General features: G+C 43.0%; 1 protein-coding gene across 2 annotated transcripts in view; it reads right to left on the bottom strand.

Moving 5' to 3' along the window:
- The window catches only part of LOC126249594 (pyrimidodiazepine synthase-like), a 29,863-nt gene extending 14,959 nt beyond the window's left edge, over positions 1–14,904 (bottom strand). For both annotated transcript variants that reach the window (XM_049951259.1, XM_049951265.1), the window contains exons 1-2: positions 14,784–14,904; positions 5,996–6,327 (exon numbers count right to left, since the gene is read on the bottom strand). In XM_049951259.1, the coding sequence (XP_049807216.1) occupies positions 5,996–6,327; positions 14,784–14,808 (357 nt within the window). In that variant the 5' untranslated portion in view covers positions 14,809–14,904. The remainder of the gene's footprint in view (positions 1–5,995; positions 6,328–14,783) is intronic.
- Positions 14,905–15,742: the final 838 nt, after the last annotated feature.

Below are 15,742 nucleotides of genomic sequence, written 5' to 3'. Positions count from 1 at the left end.
CATCCGTGCGTCGCTGCGGTCCGGTCCCAGGTCGACGGGCACGTGCACCTTCCGCCGACCACTGGCGACAACATCGATGTACTGTGGAGACCTCACGCCCCACGTGTTGAGCAATTCGGCGGTACGTCCACCCGGCCTCCCGCATGCCCACTATACGCCCTCGCTCAAAGTCCGTCAACTGCACATACGGTTCACGTCCACGCTGTCGCGGCATGCTACCAGTGTTAAAGACTGCGATGGAGCTCCTTATGCCACGGCAAACTGGCTGACACTGACGGCGGCGGTGCACAAATGCTGCGCAGCTAGCGCCATTCGACGGCCAACACCGCGGGTCCTGGTGTGTCCGCTGTGCCGTGCGTGTGATCATTGCTTGTACAGCCCTCTCGCAGTGTCCGGACCAAGTATGGTGGGTCTGACACACCGGTGTCAATGTGTTCTTTTTTCCATTTCCAGGAGTGTATATAAGTAAATATACACGGATATAAAAGTTCAGGCTGTCACAATTTCTTCCACAATAAATTGTTGACAAATAGCATAAGAAAATACATTAGGCATTTTTGTGTTATCAGTTCACTCTATTTTCTAAATTTAATCATTTGATACATAAAAATGAAAATATGAATACTATTACAACTTACAGACTTTCCCTACACTCTCAAGGAAGTTAGCAGTCACTTTATGAAGGCAAATATCTTTACTAAACAAAAGGGGACACTCTGATTGTAGGAGATGGTATCTCATAATTATCAATGTCTTCAAAAATTCGCATCTTTCACAGTCGAATTTGGGACACGAAAACAATAAGTTTACATCGGCTTCCAACTGAGAATCACACTCACATGCAAGAGGACCGTAAGTGTTGATTATGGAGAAAAGACGTGGTTGAGGTGTTGTCGAGTGATTGTGGAAGTCGTTGATCAGTCCAAACGTGTCGTTGTGAACCATGGCCTTGCAAGACTTTGAGGTTGTAACGCTTCATACTAACCACCGTTCCTTTGTTAGGGCATATGCCACATCTCTTGTCACCGATATTTTCCGTGGGTATTGAGATCACTTAAGTAGTCCGTATACGTAATTTCAAATCAAGGACAGTGCCGACAGATGCAACTACCTTCACTAATATATCAACTTCCTCATTGCAGAGGATGCCAGAGTGCGAATTTATCCACGGCAGATGAAGAGTGTACTCCCTCCGTTCATTGTGAACGTATTCCATTATTCAACAAGTAGACAATAGTTAGCTCTTTTATTAAATGTCCGGTGTTGAATTTTATACGGCCAGTGTGAAGGGCACAATTAATCTCTTAAAGAAGGGGGCTGCTGACACAAATCTGAGTGCTTCCAAAATTGCCATTCTCCACCATAAAAGCAAAAGCACAGTTACTTTGAATACTTCACTGACGTGGATCTGAGGGCACAAAGAAACACTTCCAATATACTTTTCTCGGGGAATTTTGGATCCATATGTATAAACTAGCCATCGAGCTTCAACTAGACAATGAATGCTTTATATGTATGCATTCCAAGCTTGTCGTATTAAAAGAACAGACTCGAATCTCAGCAGAGTGTGATAAATAAAAGCAAACGCGAAGAACGTATTGTTGAATGTTAGACAGGTTGCGGTGGAAGCATCTGTTTGTCTTCAGCTGTACTATCAGAATACTATCAGAAGATGCGTCTCTGACAGAGAGAGCTTGCAGTGGCAATGCACGGCTTAATGTTTCACTTTTGGCTTCTTGAAATCATATGACCTTTTAATAGCAGCAGTTGTGAACACAAAGAAGAGTCTCTTGGAACGACACTTAGTAAATCCTGTACAAGTGGTAAATTATCGAGAATTAATTAATGTTGAACTAAAAGATAACAAATTTCCGACTGAAATCACCGAGGACCAAAGTTTATTGTTACGGATAAAAGATTTAGATGTGTTTCCAGCTGGCAGTACTTTACGTTATGTGTTAAATGTACCTCTAGTTGATAGTAATGACTTTAAATTGTACAAGATGTGGCCACTCTCCGCAGAGTTTGATAATACTAAGAGGCGGTTTACGTATATAGCTTCAGGAAAAGATTTCTCAGTGACTGATGAAGCAAAACAGCAGTACACGCAATGTCCGGGATAATTTACCCTGTAAATCTGCAACTACGAAGCACCAAATATGTATTAATATCTACTTATGATCATAAGAGGTTCTAAGCCCGCATGCTGCAACTTGTCCGAGAGATACCGAAAGATTGCTATCTGAAGTACATAATACTGACCAAAAGTATCTGGACGCAGATTCGGAACAACGAATGGTTGTTTGTCATCCTGAAGGACGAAGGCTTAACAGTAATGAACTACCAACTGCAGACCTCATTGTGCGAATGACCGGGAAACTGAAGTTTTTCAGTAAATGCAAGGCGTGTGGAACGCAAATCATGTTACAGTCGGAATAGTAGTAAAAAGGATATAGCACCCACCTCAAATGTAGATATTGGCTGTTGTAAAATGGAAAATGAAAAACAAAAGGTGTCCGAAGTAGTTTTGCCGCTGAAGGATATAGTGAGACATTTAGATGATACGAATGTAGCTGGGCACAAAATCGAAAATCTTCAAAATGAGACTGAATATCAGCAACGAACCACCTTCCGAGGATGCGAAGGGAGAGCTGCGACTCCAGTAGTGGAATCACCAAATTTACGTATCTAGCAAAGATATCAATGTAAAGGTTTATAAGCTCATTAAGATTAGTAAAGAGTATAATAACGGCAAAAGCAAATTTTTCTGAAATATGTAAATACGGTAAAAGATACGTAATTTGAAACTGTACATCCAGTAAGGTATGCCGTTGTGTTTTACGACCAATGGACAATGAATGGAAAGGATATTTCATGTAAAAAGAATATTGTCAGTGTTGAGCAATGTATCCTTGTAAATATTATCCATGTAGAATGACCTGTATGTAAATTGTGATTGAATGAAACAAATGGAGGTCTATCTACATGGTGATGGGAGATGCCGCAAATCTCCATCTCATCGAATATCTCAAATATAACTGTTAAGAACAATTCTTGCTATAGGCGAGCTGGGAGTCGGCCACTTGACAGGATGAGCGTTGAAAGCGATTACAGCTTCCGCTGACCTCACGGCGCCGGCTAGACAAATAGCTTCAGGGACGTGCTGCACAAGCGGCAGGAAGAACTGATGTGGCCGTAGCAGGGGGAGAAGTACTGAGTACGTGTGTGACCCGCCTCGTGTGTCACAGGTTAGAGGAACCTCCTCGTGACGAGCTTTTGGTGATATAAATAGGGGTCCAGCAGTACTCAGGTTAGGTTGGGACTCAGCAGTGAACAGTCGACACCGCGTCTATGTCGCTCGTCACTGAAATCTGCATTAGGTCTCTAGTAAACCTCGGCACCGCCGTCGCTACGGAGACAGAGCCAGATCAAGTAGATGGGCAACTGATGGGAAGTGGCAGTGCCAGAGGAACCTTCAATGTTCAATAGTCAAAGGACTTAGAATTAATTCCCTGCTTCCTTAAGAAATCCTCACCGAGTTCCATACTATGCACCCACTGTTTAGCTTGTCTCCTACAGCTGGTGGAGACTGCAAGCAGCCCATGCATACTTCCACTCATCGAGAAGATCAACAGGGGTGAGCTCCCTGTGCTGTAGCAACGTGCCCATGTCTGTCCCTCTTGGGACACGACATTTTTACAGAACCACGAAATATAGTGCGGACCCCGATGCGAGGTGCTTATAATAGTTTCCTCAACGAAAATTTGTCTCGAAACCCGGCAGAAAATCCAAAGAGATTCTGGTCGTATGTGATGTATGCTAGCGGCAAGACACAACCAATGCCTTCTCTGCTCGGTAGCAATGGAAATACTATCGATGACAGTGCTGCTAAAGCAGAGTTACTAAACACAGGCTGCTGAAATTCCTTCACCAAAGAAGACGAAGTAAATATTCCTCAATCCGAATCAAGAACAGCTACGAACACAAAAAATTTGTAACTAGGTAACCTCGGAGTAGTGAAGTGACTTAAATCACTTAATAAAAGCAAATCTTCCGGTCCAGACTTTATACCAGTTAGATTCCTTTCAGAGTATGCTGATGCAATAGCCCCAAATTTAACAATCATATACAACCGCTCGATCGACGAAAGATCAGTACCTAAAGTCTGGAAAGTTGCACAGGTCATACTAATATTCAAGAAATGGGTTAGAACAATCCACTAAATTACAGGTCCATATTATTAACGTCGATTTGCAGCGGGATTTTGTAACATGAATTGTTTTCGAACATTATGAATTACCTCTAACAGAACGGTCTACTGACACACAGTCAACACGAATTTAGAAAACATCGTTCTTGTGAAAAACAACTATCCTTTTACTCACACGAAGTGCTGAGTGCTATGGACAATGGATGTGAAATTGATTCTGTATTTCCAGATTCCTAGAAGGCTTTTAATACTATACCTCACAAGCGGCTTGTATTCAAATTGCGTCGTTATCGTCTCGGCTATGCGACTGGATTCGTGATTTCCTATCAGAGGGGCCACAGTCCGTAGTAACTGACGGAGAGTCGTCGAACAAAACGGAAGCGATTTCTGGCGTTCCCCAAGGTAGTATTGTTGACCCTCTGCGGTTCGGTATCCGTATAACCGATTAAGGAGACAATATGGGCAGCCGTCTTAGGTTGTTTAGAGATGATGCTATCGTTTATCGTCTAGTAGACTCACCAGAAGATCAAAACAAATTGCAAAACGATTTAAAAAAGATATCTGTTTGGTGCGAAAATAGGCAATTGAGCCTAAGTAATGTAAAGTGTGATGTCAACTACTTGACTGCTAAAAGGAATCCGTTAAACTTCGGTTACACGATAAATTAGTTATATCTAAAGGCCGCAAATTCAACTAAATACCTAGGAATTATATTTACGAACAACTTAAATTGGAAAGAGCACACAGAATATGATGTGGGGAAGGCGAACCAAAGACTGCGATTTATTGATAAGACACTTAGAAGATGCAACAGATCTACTAAAGAGACTGCCCACGCTACGCTCTTCCTTCCTCTTTTCGAGTATTGCTGCGCGGTCTTGGGTATTTACCGGATAGGATTAACGGAGTACACCGAGAAAGTTCGAAGAAGATCAGCACGTTTTATATTATCGAAAAATGGGGAAGTCAGTGTCACGGACATGATACAGGATTTGGGGTGGACATCATTAAAAAAATGGGTTTCTGCTTGAGGCGGGATCTTCTCATAAAATTTGAATCACCAACTTTCTTCTCCGAAAGCAAACATATTTTGTTGACTTAAATAAGAAGAAATGATCTTCATATTAATATATAAGGAAAATCAGATCATGCAGGGGAAGACAAAGATGTTCGTTTTTTCCGCGCAATTTTCGATAGTGGAATAATAGATAATTCTTTTGAACGTAGTTCGCTGAACCCTCTGCCAGGCATTTACGTGTGATTTTCAGAGTATTCATGTAAATGTAGATACAGAAAACACACTAAAGCATGTTATACGATTTGTAATTTTTATTTATTGTACAATTAACATTGAGCCATAAGATTTAATAACTCGTTTGTACCGCAGAAGAATCTGCATTGTACATTTAGCGTTATTAAGTACCTGGTGAGTAATAGATGTGGGAAATTACATATGTCGCATCGTTATATTAATTTTACAGATTTCCAAAATTAACCGCAGAACATGCACGAAACTACAGCGATGAAAGCATAGCGAAATTTCTAACACATTAAAATAGTGTATGAGACTGATGCTTTGTCTTACTTGGCCACCAAAAAGAGAAAGATCAGGTGGAGCTCAAATTACGCATCGACTCAGGCTTCGTTTGGGATATTCTTTTTTTCCTCTGGCGCGTGCTCCGATAAGCCATCAGCGTTGCCCGGGAAAGGTTAAAGTTCAATGTAAGATGGGAAAATCGCACATTATGTTTTACTAGGCTGCTCCCTTCAGTAAAAGTGACTAACCTTCCCGACCGTCTCCAGTAGCTGCTTGTGGTGAAGATTCTTATCCTGATCGGCAGACCACAGTGGTGGTTCTGGAAACTTTCGGTCCAAATAGTCTGAAATGTCGAGCGACTCGACGACCACCTCGCCGCTACCCATCTCTAGAGCGGGCACTTTTGCCTCCGGATGCACTTTGCTGTACCACTCCGGCTTGTTCTTCAGGTTGATTTCCACCATCTCGAAAGGAACGCCCTTGGCAGCCAGGACGAGCCGCGCCCGCTGTGCGTACGGGCAGTACAGCATCGAGTAGAGTCGCAGCTTGCCCGCGTCCACCGGGGGCGGCTGCGGGTCACCTGCCGACACACAAATCAAATCAGCTGCAGTTGCTATGATATGTGTTTCACATTATGGGCCACAGTGGGTTTTCCTGAACATGTCGCTAACTGCTGTTTATTTTAACCTTCCGCTGGTGGTGCTGAGTCAAGCGCAGCCCGTGCAAACTCCGACTGCCATCCCGCTGTAGACAGGCACAGAGATGCATCGGTCTAGTAAATTTCTGTATGGAGGGGAGGTTCAAGCCATTGTAGGTCTGACCTCTGGTGAGTTTAGGCAAAAATTTAAGTTTATTTTTTAAACTGGATTACTCCCACAGTCCACGCTCTTAACTTTGTCCCACTTCGGGGCGAGCCTGACGGAGAGTTAACAGACGCAGTAGGACTTGTAGGGCTAAAGTGCAGGGGTATCAGACTGCCGAGACTCCTCGTATTTCATTGAATCGTTCGATAAATTGCACCTATATCAGAGTGTCGAAGCTGTATAAGAATGAGTAAAAACCATACCTAAAGTACGTGTCAGCTATTTACTGTTGCTACTTAACAACTGGATCTCTTTTTTTTTATAAATGTCCTGTATATTGTGACCAATAGCTGTTGAGTGGCGTATGAGACACGATTTTACTGTCTGTCACAGCTGATGCTGTTTCTTCACAGTTACGATGATCTTCCGGCATTATTTTCTTCAAATCGCGTCATACGGCTACAGGTATAGCACGTTAAGTAAACTTGTTTTGTTACATTAAAAACTGATTATGTAATATACTAACTGGCCAGGCATTCATTTTGCCTATAGTCTAGAAGAAACTAATACAGCCGGCCGGAGTGGCCGTGCGTTTCTAGGCGCTACAGTCTGGAACCGCGTGACCGCTACGGTCGCAGGTTCGAATCCTGCCTCGGGCATGGATGTGTGTGTTGTCCTTAGGATAGTTACGTTTAAGTAGTTCTAAGTTCTAGGGGACTCATAACCACAGCAGTTAAGTCCCATAGTGCTCAGAGCCATTTTTTTGAAACTAATACAAAACATCAACTGCGTTTATAAAGTAACATCGAAAAAAATTTCATTTCCACGTATTCGTGAAAATAGCTTTCAAATTATGAAACAGTCGTTTTGTTGTTGTGTCTTCAGTCCAGACACTGGTTTGATGCAGCTTTCCGCGCAATCTACCCTGTGCAAGCTTCTTGATCTCCAAGTACTTACTGCAACCTACATCCTTCTGAATCTACTTCGTGTATTCATCTCTTAATCTCCCTCTACGATTTTTACCCTCCACGCTCCCTCGTTTACTAAACTGGTGATCTCTTGGAGCCTCAGAACCTGTCTTACCAACCGATCCCTTCTTCTAGTCGTGCCACAAATTTCTCTTCTCCCCAATTCTATTCAGTACCTCCTCATTAGTTACGTGATCTACCCATCTAATCTTCAGCATTCTTCTGTAGCACCACATTTAGAAAGCTTCTACTCTCTCCTTGTCGAAACTCTTTATCGTCCATGTTTCACTTCCATACATGACTACACTCCATACAAATACTTTCAGAAACTACTTCCTGACACTTAGTTCTACATTCGATGTTAATAAATTTCTCTTCTTCAGAAACGCTTTCCTTGCCATTGCCAGTCTACAGTTTGTATCCTCTCTACTTCGACCATCATCAGTTATTTTGCTGCCAAAATTGCAAAACTCGTCTACTATTATAAGTGTCTCATTTCCTAATCTAATTCCCTCAGAATCGCCCGATTTAATTCCACTACATTCCATTATACTCGTTTCGCTTTTGTTAATGTTCATCTTATATCCTCCTTTGAAGACACTGTCCATTCCATTCAACTGCTCTTCTAGGTCCTTCGCTGTCTCTGACAGATTTACAATGTCATCGACAAACCTCAAAGTTTTTGTGCATCTTCAGCTTCTCGCGGCGTAATGAATAGCCCATCAAATTTCGAGCATGCAACCGCCCAAAAAAAATTTCCTCCACTGATATTTCGGCCGCGTATCGTCCGTCCATCATCAGAGTGAGTTAAAAGACTGATGACAAGATGCCAAGCGCGTCCGTATATGCTCCACCGCGGCGGTACTGCGCATGCGGGACACAGATGCTCGACGGCGGCAAAGGGAAAAACGCTTACACTTGAGCCGCCGCCTGTGGCGAAGGCGTACAGACATTCGATACGCTTATCGATGTATGTTCGGCGGCTGTGATATCATGACGACTTCTCTACGGTTTAATTACCCCCAGAGCCGGATTCCATGCTTTGTCCAAAGGAAAACCATTATCTCTATTTATTAAATTATTAGCTAATCTAATCCCTTTAGCTTCCTTGAAGACAGATATCCAAATGGAAGAGGTGGATGTTAAGATCTTCACGTCAGTGTAATTCACGGAATGCCCTGTATCAATAAAATGTACGGCCACAGCTGACTTGTCTGGTTGTGATAAGCGTGTGTATCTTAGATCCTCCACACATCTCTCATGAACGGTGCGTGTTGTTTGACCTGTGTATGACTTCTCACAATTTCCTCAGAGAATCTGATACACACCCACTTTACGAAGCAGTAAATCGTCCTTTACAGAGTCTAGTAAAGCTGCAATCTTCCTGGGGGCCAGAAGATCACCTTAACACAGTGTTTCTCAAGAATAGGGCCTATCATCGAGGGAAGAACACCCACATAGGGCAAAAGCGCACTTGATGTGAAGGAATTACCATCTTCTTCCACATCACATATCTGCATCCTATGTTTTGTATTGAATGCTCTACGAATTTGCTGCGGAGAAAATCCATTCGCTTTAAAAATTCTCTTGAGGCATGTGAAATCTTCTTGCAAATTATTTTTATCGGATATACAATGCGCCCTGTGCACTAAGGTCTTAAGGACACCTATGGTCATTGAAGGGTGATGCAGCTACTGGCATGTAGATATACGAGGGCAGTTCAATAAGTAATGCAACACATTTGTTTTCTGAAACAGGGGTTGTTTTATTCAGCATTGAAATACACCAGGTTATTCCCCAATCTTTTAGCTACACAACACTATTTTTCAACGTAATCTCCATTCAATGCTACGGCCTTACGCCACCTTGAAATGAGGGCCTGTATGCCTGCACGGTACCATTCCACTGGTCGATGTCGGAGCCAACGTCGTACTGCAACAATAACTTCTTCATCATCCGCGTAGTGCGTCCCACGGATTGCGTCCTTCATTGGGCCAAACATATGGAAATCCGACGGTGCGAGATCGGGGCTGTAGGGTGCATGAGGAAGAACAGTCCACTGAAGTTTTGTGAGCTCCTCTCGGGTGCGAAGAATCTAAAGGGCTGTTACTTCAACTAATTACCTAGGAATTATAACTACGAATAACTTAAATTGCAATGAACACAAGGATAATTTTGTGGGGAAAACAAAGCAAAGACTGCGTTTTGTTAGCAAAATACTTAAAGGCTGCAGCAGGTGTACTAAAGAGATTGGCTACAGTTCGCTTGTCCGTCCTCTGCTAAGGAGTATCGCTGTGCGGTATAGAATGCTTATCAGAGGATTGACGGAGGACATCGAAAACGTCCAAGGACCGGCAGCTCATATCGTATTGTCGCGAAATGGGAGAGAGAGTGTAGGGATATGATAGGCAGGGTGGGGTGGCAATCATTAATCGCTGTGCGGTATAGAATGCTTATCAGAGGATTGACGGAGGACATCGAAAACGTCCAAGGACCGGCAGCTCATTTCGTATTGTCGCGAAATGGGAGAGAGAGTGTAGGGATATGATAGGCAGGGTGGGGTGGCAATCATTAATATAAAGGCGTCTTTCCTTGCGGAGAGATTTTTCCACGAAATTTCACCCCCAACTTTTTCCTCTGATTACGAAAATATTTTTTACACCATCCCACATAGCAACAAAAGATCATCATATTAAAATAAGAAATCAGAACTCGAACGGAAAGATTTAAGTGTTCAGTTTTCCCACGCGCTGTTCTAGAGTGAAACGGTAGAGAAACAGTGTAAATTGTGGAGTAGTCATGTAGATGTAGATTTAGAGAGACGCAGCTCAAACAACATGGATCTGCTATCACTATCGGTAGCCAGCGCCGCCACGAATAAACTCAAACTACACTCCTGGAAATTGAAATAAGAACACCGTGAATTCATTGTCCCAGGAAGGGGAAACTTTATTGACACATTCCTGGGGTCAGATACATCACATGATCACACTGACAGAACCACAGGCACATAGACACAGACAACAGAGCATGCACAATGTCGGCACTAGTACAGTGTATATCCACCTTTCGCAGCAATGCAGGCTGCTATTCTCTCATGGAGACGATCGTAGAGATGCTGGATGTAGTCCTGTGGAACGGCTTGCCATGCCATTTCCACCTGGCGCCTCAGTTGGACCAGCGTTCGTGCTGGACGTGCAGACCGCGTGAGACGACGCTTCATCCAGTCCCAAACATGCTCAATGGGGGACAGATCCGGAGATCTTGCTGACCAGGGTAGTTGACTTACACCTTCTAGAGCACGTTGGGTGGCACGGGATACATGCGGACGTGCATTGTCCTGTTGGAACAGCAAGTTCCCTTGCCGGTCTAGGAATGGTAGAACGATGGGTTCGATGACGGTTTGGATGTACCGTGCACTATTCAGTGTCCCCTCGACGATCACCAGTGGTGTACGACCAGTGTAGGAGATCGCTCCCCACACCATGATGCCGGGTGTTGGCCCTGTGTGCCCCGGTCGTATGCAGTCCTGATTGTGGCGCTCACCTGCACGGCGCCAAACACGCATACGACCATCATTGGCACCAAGGCAGAAGCGACTCTCATCGCTGAAGACGACACGTCTCCATTCGTCCCTCCATTCACGCCTGTCGCGACACCACTGGAGGCGGGCTGCACGATGTTGGGGCGTGAGCGGAAGACGGCCTAACGGTGTGCGGGACCGTAGCCCAGCTTCATGGAGACGGTTGCGAATGGTCCTCGCCGATACCCCAAGAGCAACAGTGTCCCTAATTTGCTGGGAAGTGGCGGTGCGGTCCCCTACGGCACTGCGTAGGCTCCTACGGTCTTGGCGTGCATCCGTGCGTCGCTGCGGTCCGGTCCCAGGTCGACGGGCACGTGCACCTTCCGCCGACCACTGGCGACAACATCGATGTACTGTGGAGACCTCACGCCCCACGTGTTGAGCAATTCGGCGGTACGTCCACCCGGCCTCCCGCATGCCCACTATACGCCCTCGCTCAAAGTCCGTCAACTGCACATACGGTTCACGTCCACGCTGTCGCGGCATGCTACCAGTGTTAAAGACTGCGATGGAGCTCCTTATGCCACGGCAAACTGGCTGACACTGACGGCGGCGGTGCACAAATGCTGCGCAGCTAGCGCCATTCGACGGCCAACACCGCGGTTCCTGGTGTGTCCGCTGTGCCGTGCGTGTGATCATTGCTTGTACAGCCCTCTCGCAGTGTCCGGAGCAAGTATGGTGGGTCTGACACACCGGTGTCAATGTGTTCTTTTTTCCATTTCCAGGAGTGTATATTGGTATCTTGGACTTACCTATCGAATGCAGCACTGCATGGAACTAATCTGCGTCATCTGATGTGAAGCCGTTTAAGGTCATAACCAGAGGGTTTGTCTGTTCTCTAATCACGATTCCACGAGCTGTACTAAAGGGTGAAGATTTGTAGAACTGTCCTGGATAAAGCAGGCCAACACCGTGCATCAGAAGCGTCCGCTCAGTTGGCAACGAAGTTGTGGAACGCACTTGAGGAATACTGTGTATCGTAGGGTTACCCGAAAAATCGAGATTCACTGACGAAAACTCAATATCTTAGAATGCAATTACTGATATCGAACGCATATAAAATCTGGGAAGTGAAAATACTGAAATACTCGCCTGCAACTGCTACAGCGTTAGCAGTAAGTCCCAGAAAATAGTTTTTTTTTTCAAGAAAGCAGTCATCCTCACATTGTTCTAGCGATTGTAATTTTACTGAAACACGAACTAAAAATTAGGTTATATTCAACACATAGTGAAATGAACGTCGAAAAGCAGATTAGACTCCTGTAAAGCTGGTGTGTGCAGAAACATAGCGAGTCCTGAGAAAACACATGGACACAACCAGATGTAAGAGTCTAATGTTAACAGTCGGTTGCCTCCGCAGGCTGTCATATTCATGTTCAGGCATATTATTCGTTGAGACACTAGAAAACAGCCTGAATTAAATAGCATGAAAATATCACAACCATCCGATGGTAGTGGTGATTGACTGTCTACTGTTGACTGGTAATCTATGCTTACACTACTTTGGTGGGAACAGTCATAGACTTCCTTCTTAAAAAACGAAGTCAGAGCATTTAGACCAAATACAATAATCTTAGAAGAACTATGGAAAAAGCTTAAAAACATCAAAAAATCTGTCTAGATAAAAACGATGGACCAAAATAAGGACTCACTGCAAAGGAAAATAATACAAAATACACGATATCGTCCAATTCTAACGCTAGGAGAACACTACATGATCTGAAAGCATCTAAATATGTTGTAAATGTATCAGCAGCTTCTATTATCAGTGTATCTTTCAACCTATGAAAATGTTATAAGGCAATATATCAGAAAGGGAATACAAGCAGGAAATACAGCATCTTATGCCAACTTACTGGTATTTAACAATTCTCTGATCATACGACTAACAAAATTAAGAGTATATTATTATCCTGTATGTTCACTTATTAGATATGATTCAGGCTCGTGGACTTGGCCTACAGCAGAGGCGGATATAAGCAACCTAAGGCCATTTGAAAGAAAAATGCTGTGCAAAATCAATGGGCCTGTGAGATATGAAGAGGGCTGGACAATCAGGTAGCATCATGAATTACAACAGCTTACACAAGAGAATGATTTGGTAATATTTATTAAATATCAGAGTGTACCCCGGGTATGACGTATGAAGAGGATGATAGATGACTGGATGCCGAAAGGAGTAGTGAAAGGCATACTGTATTTAACCAGAAGGGAAGGACCTACCAAGAGAAAAGAAAACAGAAGTACGGAGACATATTCTTGAGGAGGCCAAGGCTTATCAAGCCCCAAAGCGATAAGAGGAAAACGTACCAAAAGATAATAAGAAACGCAAGATAGCGCCTTCGTTTAATTCTACCGTACGTAGAACGTTACGGAAACAGAAACAAACGAGATCAGTATGAAACCGACAGAGGAAATTTCAGTTCTTACGGCTGGAAGAATCCTATAACCATTTCCAATTCGATCCTGGCGATGAAACTAACGTCTTGTCATATGAGCTACTGGACTTACAGGTAGGAATTTAACTCATGCATACCCATTGTTCAGTCTCATGTGGATATGTCTGATGCTGAAGCTAAAGGAACCAGGAAGCCGAGGATTAAATTCTGCATATCGAAATACAATTTAGAATATTCAAAGCGACTAAGGCGCTATGCCTTAAATGAATTGCTGTTAAACTTGACAATCAGTACGCTGCGTATTTAACCCCTTTCTTAGTCAGTTTTATTGATTTAGAAGACACTGCAATTGTCATGCGCCGCTTATATAGAGAACGTAACTTGCGTTGTAGAAAACGAAACGGATAAACTGAATTACAGTTCAAATTCTTAGTTTCTGTCTTTTACCAGATCCTACTGAATACGGTACTTCGAACATTCTGATATTCCTGAAGGAAGATAATTTTCTCACAAAGAATCAGCACTTCAAGAAGAGCACTGGTATAAAACACTTATTGCTCGTTTTATACACCATATCTTGCAAACAGTAATTGCAAGACCACAGCTTAATTTCGAAAGGCATCTGTCGTTGTACATTTTCGATTGATAACCAGGCTGCTATGAAAGGGAATATTTTTACAAATATGTGACTGACTCATAGAACTTTTCACATTGGTCAGTGAATGTTCAACATCATCAATGTTAACCGTATATGTGTTAACAAAGGAAGGTAAGCATCACTCTCAGACTGCATGTCGATGATAACGCTACGTATAGAAAAACGGAGATATGCAAGATTATTTTGACAATATTTCCGATTCGTATACTGAATAAAAACTGTCTTTAAAATGAAGCAAAGAAATAAAATAGTCACAATAGAGAAAAATAACACGGAAGTACAGAATCAAAAGATTATCATTAAGCTTCTGCTGTCTGTCATATCATTTCGAAAACCAAATTATAATACTAGTACGTGATGGAACAAAGATGTGTCATTACTAGCAGGAATGCAAAATTAGCATCAAGCTAGTATACTACTGAGAATAAAAAAGTAAAAATGGGCAGATTACGCATTCTCTGGCGTATGCTGAGATTTTATTCCTCAAAGCTTCGATATTCCTTCCTGTCACCGAAACTTTAGGCTCATGCCTACAAAAATTACTTCCAATAATACTTCAATGCAGTGGAACTGCATTGGGGCCTTGATCGAAAGGTTTTAAAATCCCGTGTTATACTCCACTTACCCTTTTTCAGGAACTTCACACCCATGACTGACTCTCGTGAAAACTACGTGTCCAACAAAGTGTGCGAGACTCTCTGTGCAACTCGTTGTCGACTGCGCTTATAAAGAAACCGTGCGTATCTAATCTTGATGCTTCAAGGACTTTGCTTAGTCATGCACAAAGTAAACACCCGTGTTCAGCCTGACACTGCTAAAATGCTATTTCTTTCTTTAAATGCTGAGTGACATAGAGGGGCGCACACGGAAGCGACGGATTGCACCAGGTTCCGCAATCTGTCCGCATATCGCACGTGAGTGGGGAAATCTCAGATCGCAGCGATCGGTCGCTGTTCGCTCGTTATTGCCAAGCAATCTGACATACGGCTTGCAACGAATCGGCTATGTGTAACAATATGGGCACCTAACTACGACTAATTTTTGGCTAGGTATTGAGTGTGGCTGTATATGTCTGTTTCGTTTCCCTGCGGTCACTTGAAGTAAGAATTTAGAAGAAAGAAGAAGTGAGAATTCATAGTTATTCAGGAAGAACAAACCAGTCCTAAAGTGAAGTTGAAGAAGAAGTTGCCACTAAGAAGGTATAGAAATCTATAGATACTGGTACTCTTCAGTTTTGCAGCAAGCAATATTTTGAAGCATATACTGTAGAAATTCATGGACAATCGAACGTACTATCCTACAAATGATGGACTTAAATCGTGTATGAAATTGCTACTCGGATTAGTAAAGTTTTTTTTTAAATAAAATGAGGTTTTATTAAGTGGGCATTCTTATTCAAACGTTTAGATGTGTTACAGTCGTGTGTCAGTTCCCTGTCCCCTTGTCGTTTCATATGATCTTTTCCGTACAGTATTCAACAAAACTTATGGAGACCATCAGAGCTACTATCAATAACATTTCGAGGCTACAAAACTATTGTGCAAATATGTCACTTAGTTGTGTAAATACTTTGAATTTAAATTA

The sequence above is a fragment of the Schistocerca nitens genome, chromosome 1, assembly GCF_023898315.1.
Source record: "Schistocerca nitens isolate TAMUIC-IGC-003100 chromosome 1, iqSchNite1.1, whole genome shotgun sequence".
Lineage (NCBI taxonomy): Eukaryota > Metazoa > Arthropoda > Insecta > Orthoptera > Acrididae > Schistocerca > Schistocerca nitens.
This window is presented reverse-complemented; position numbering and strand designations above follow the sequence as displayed.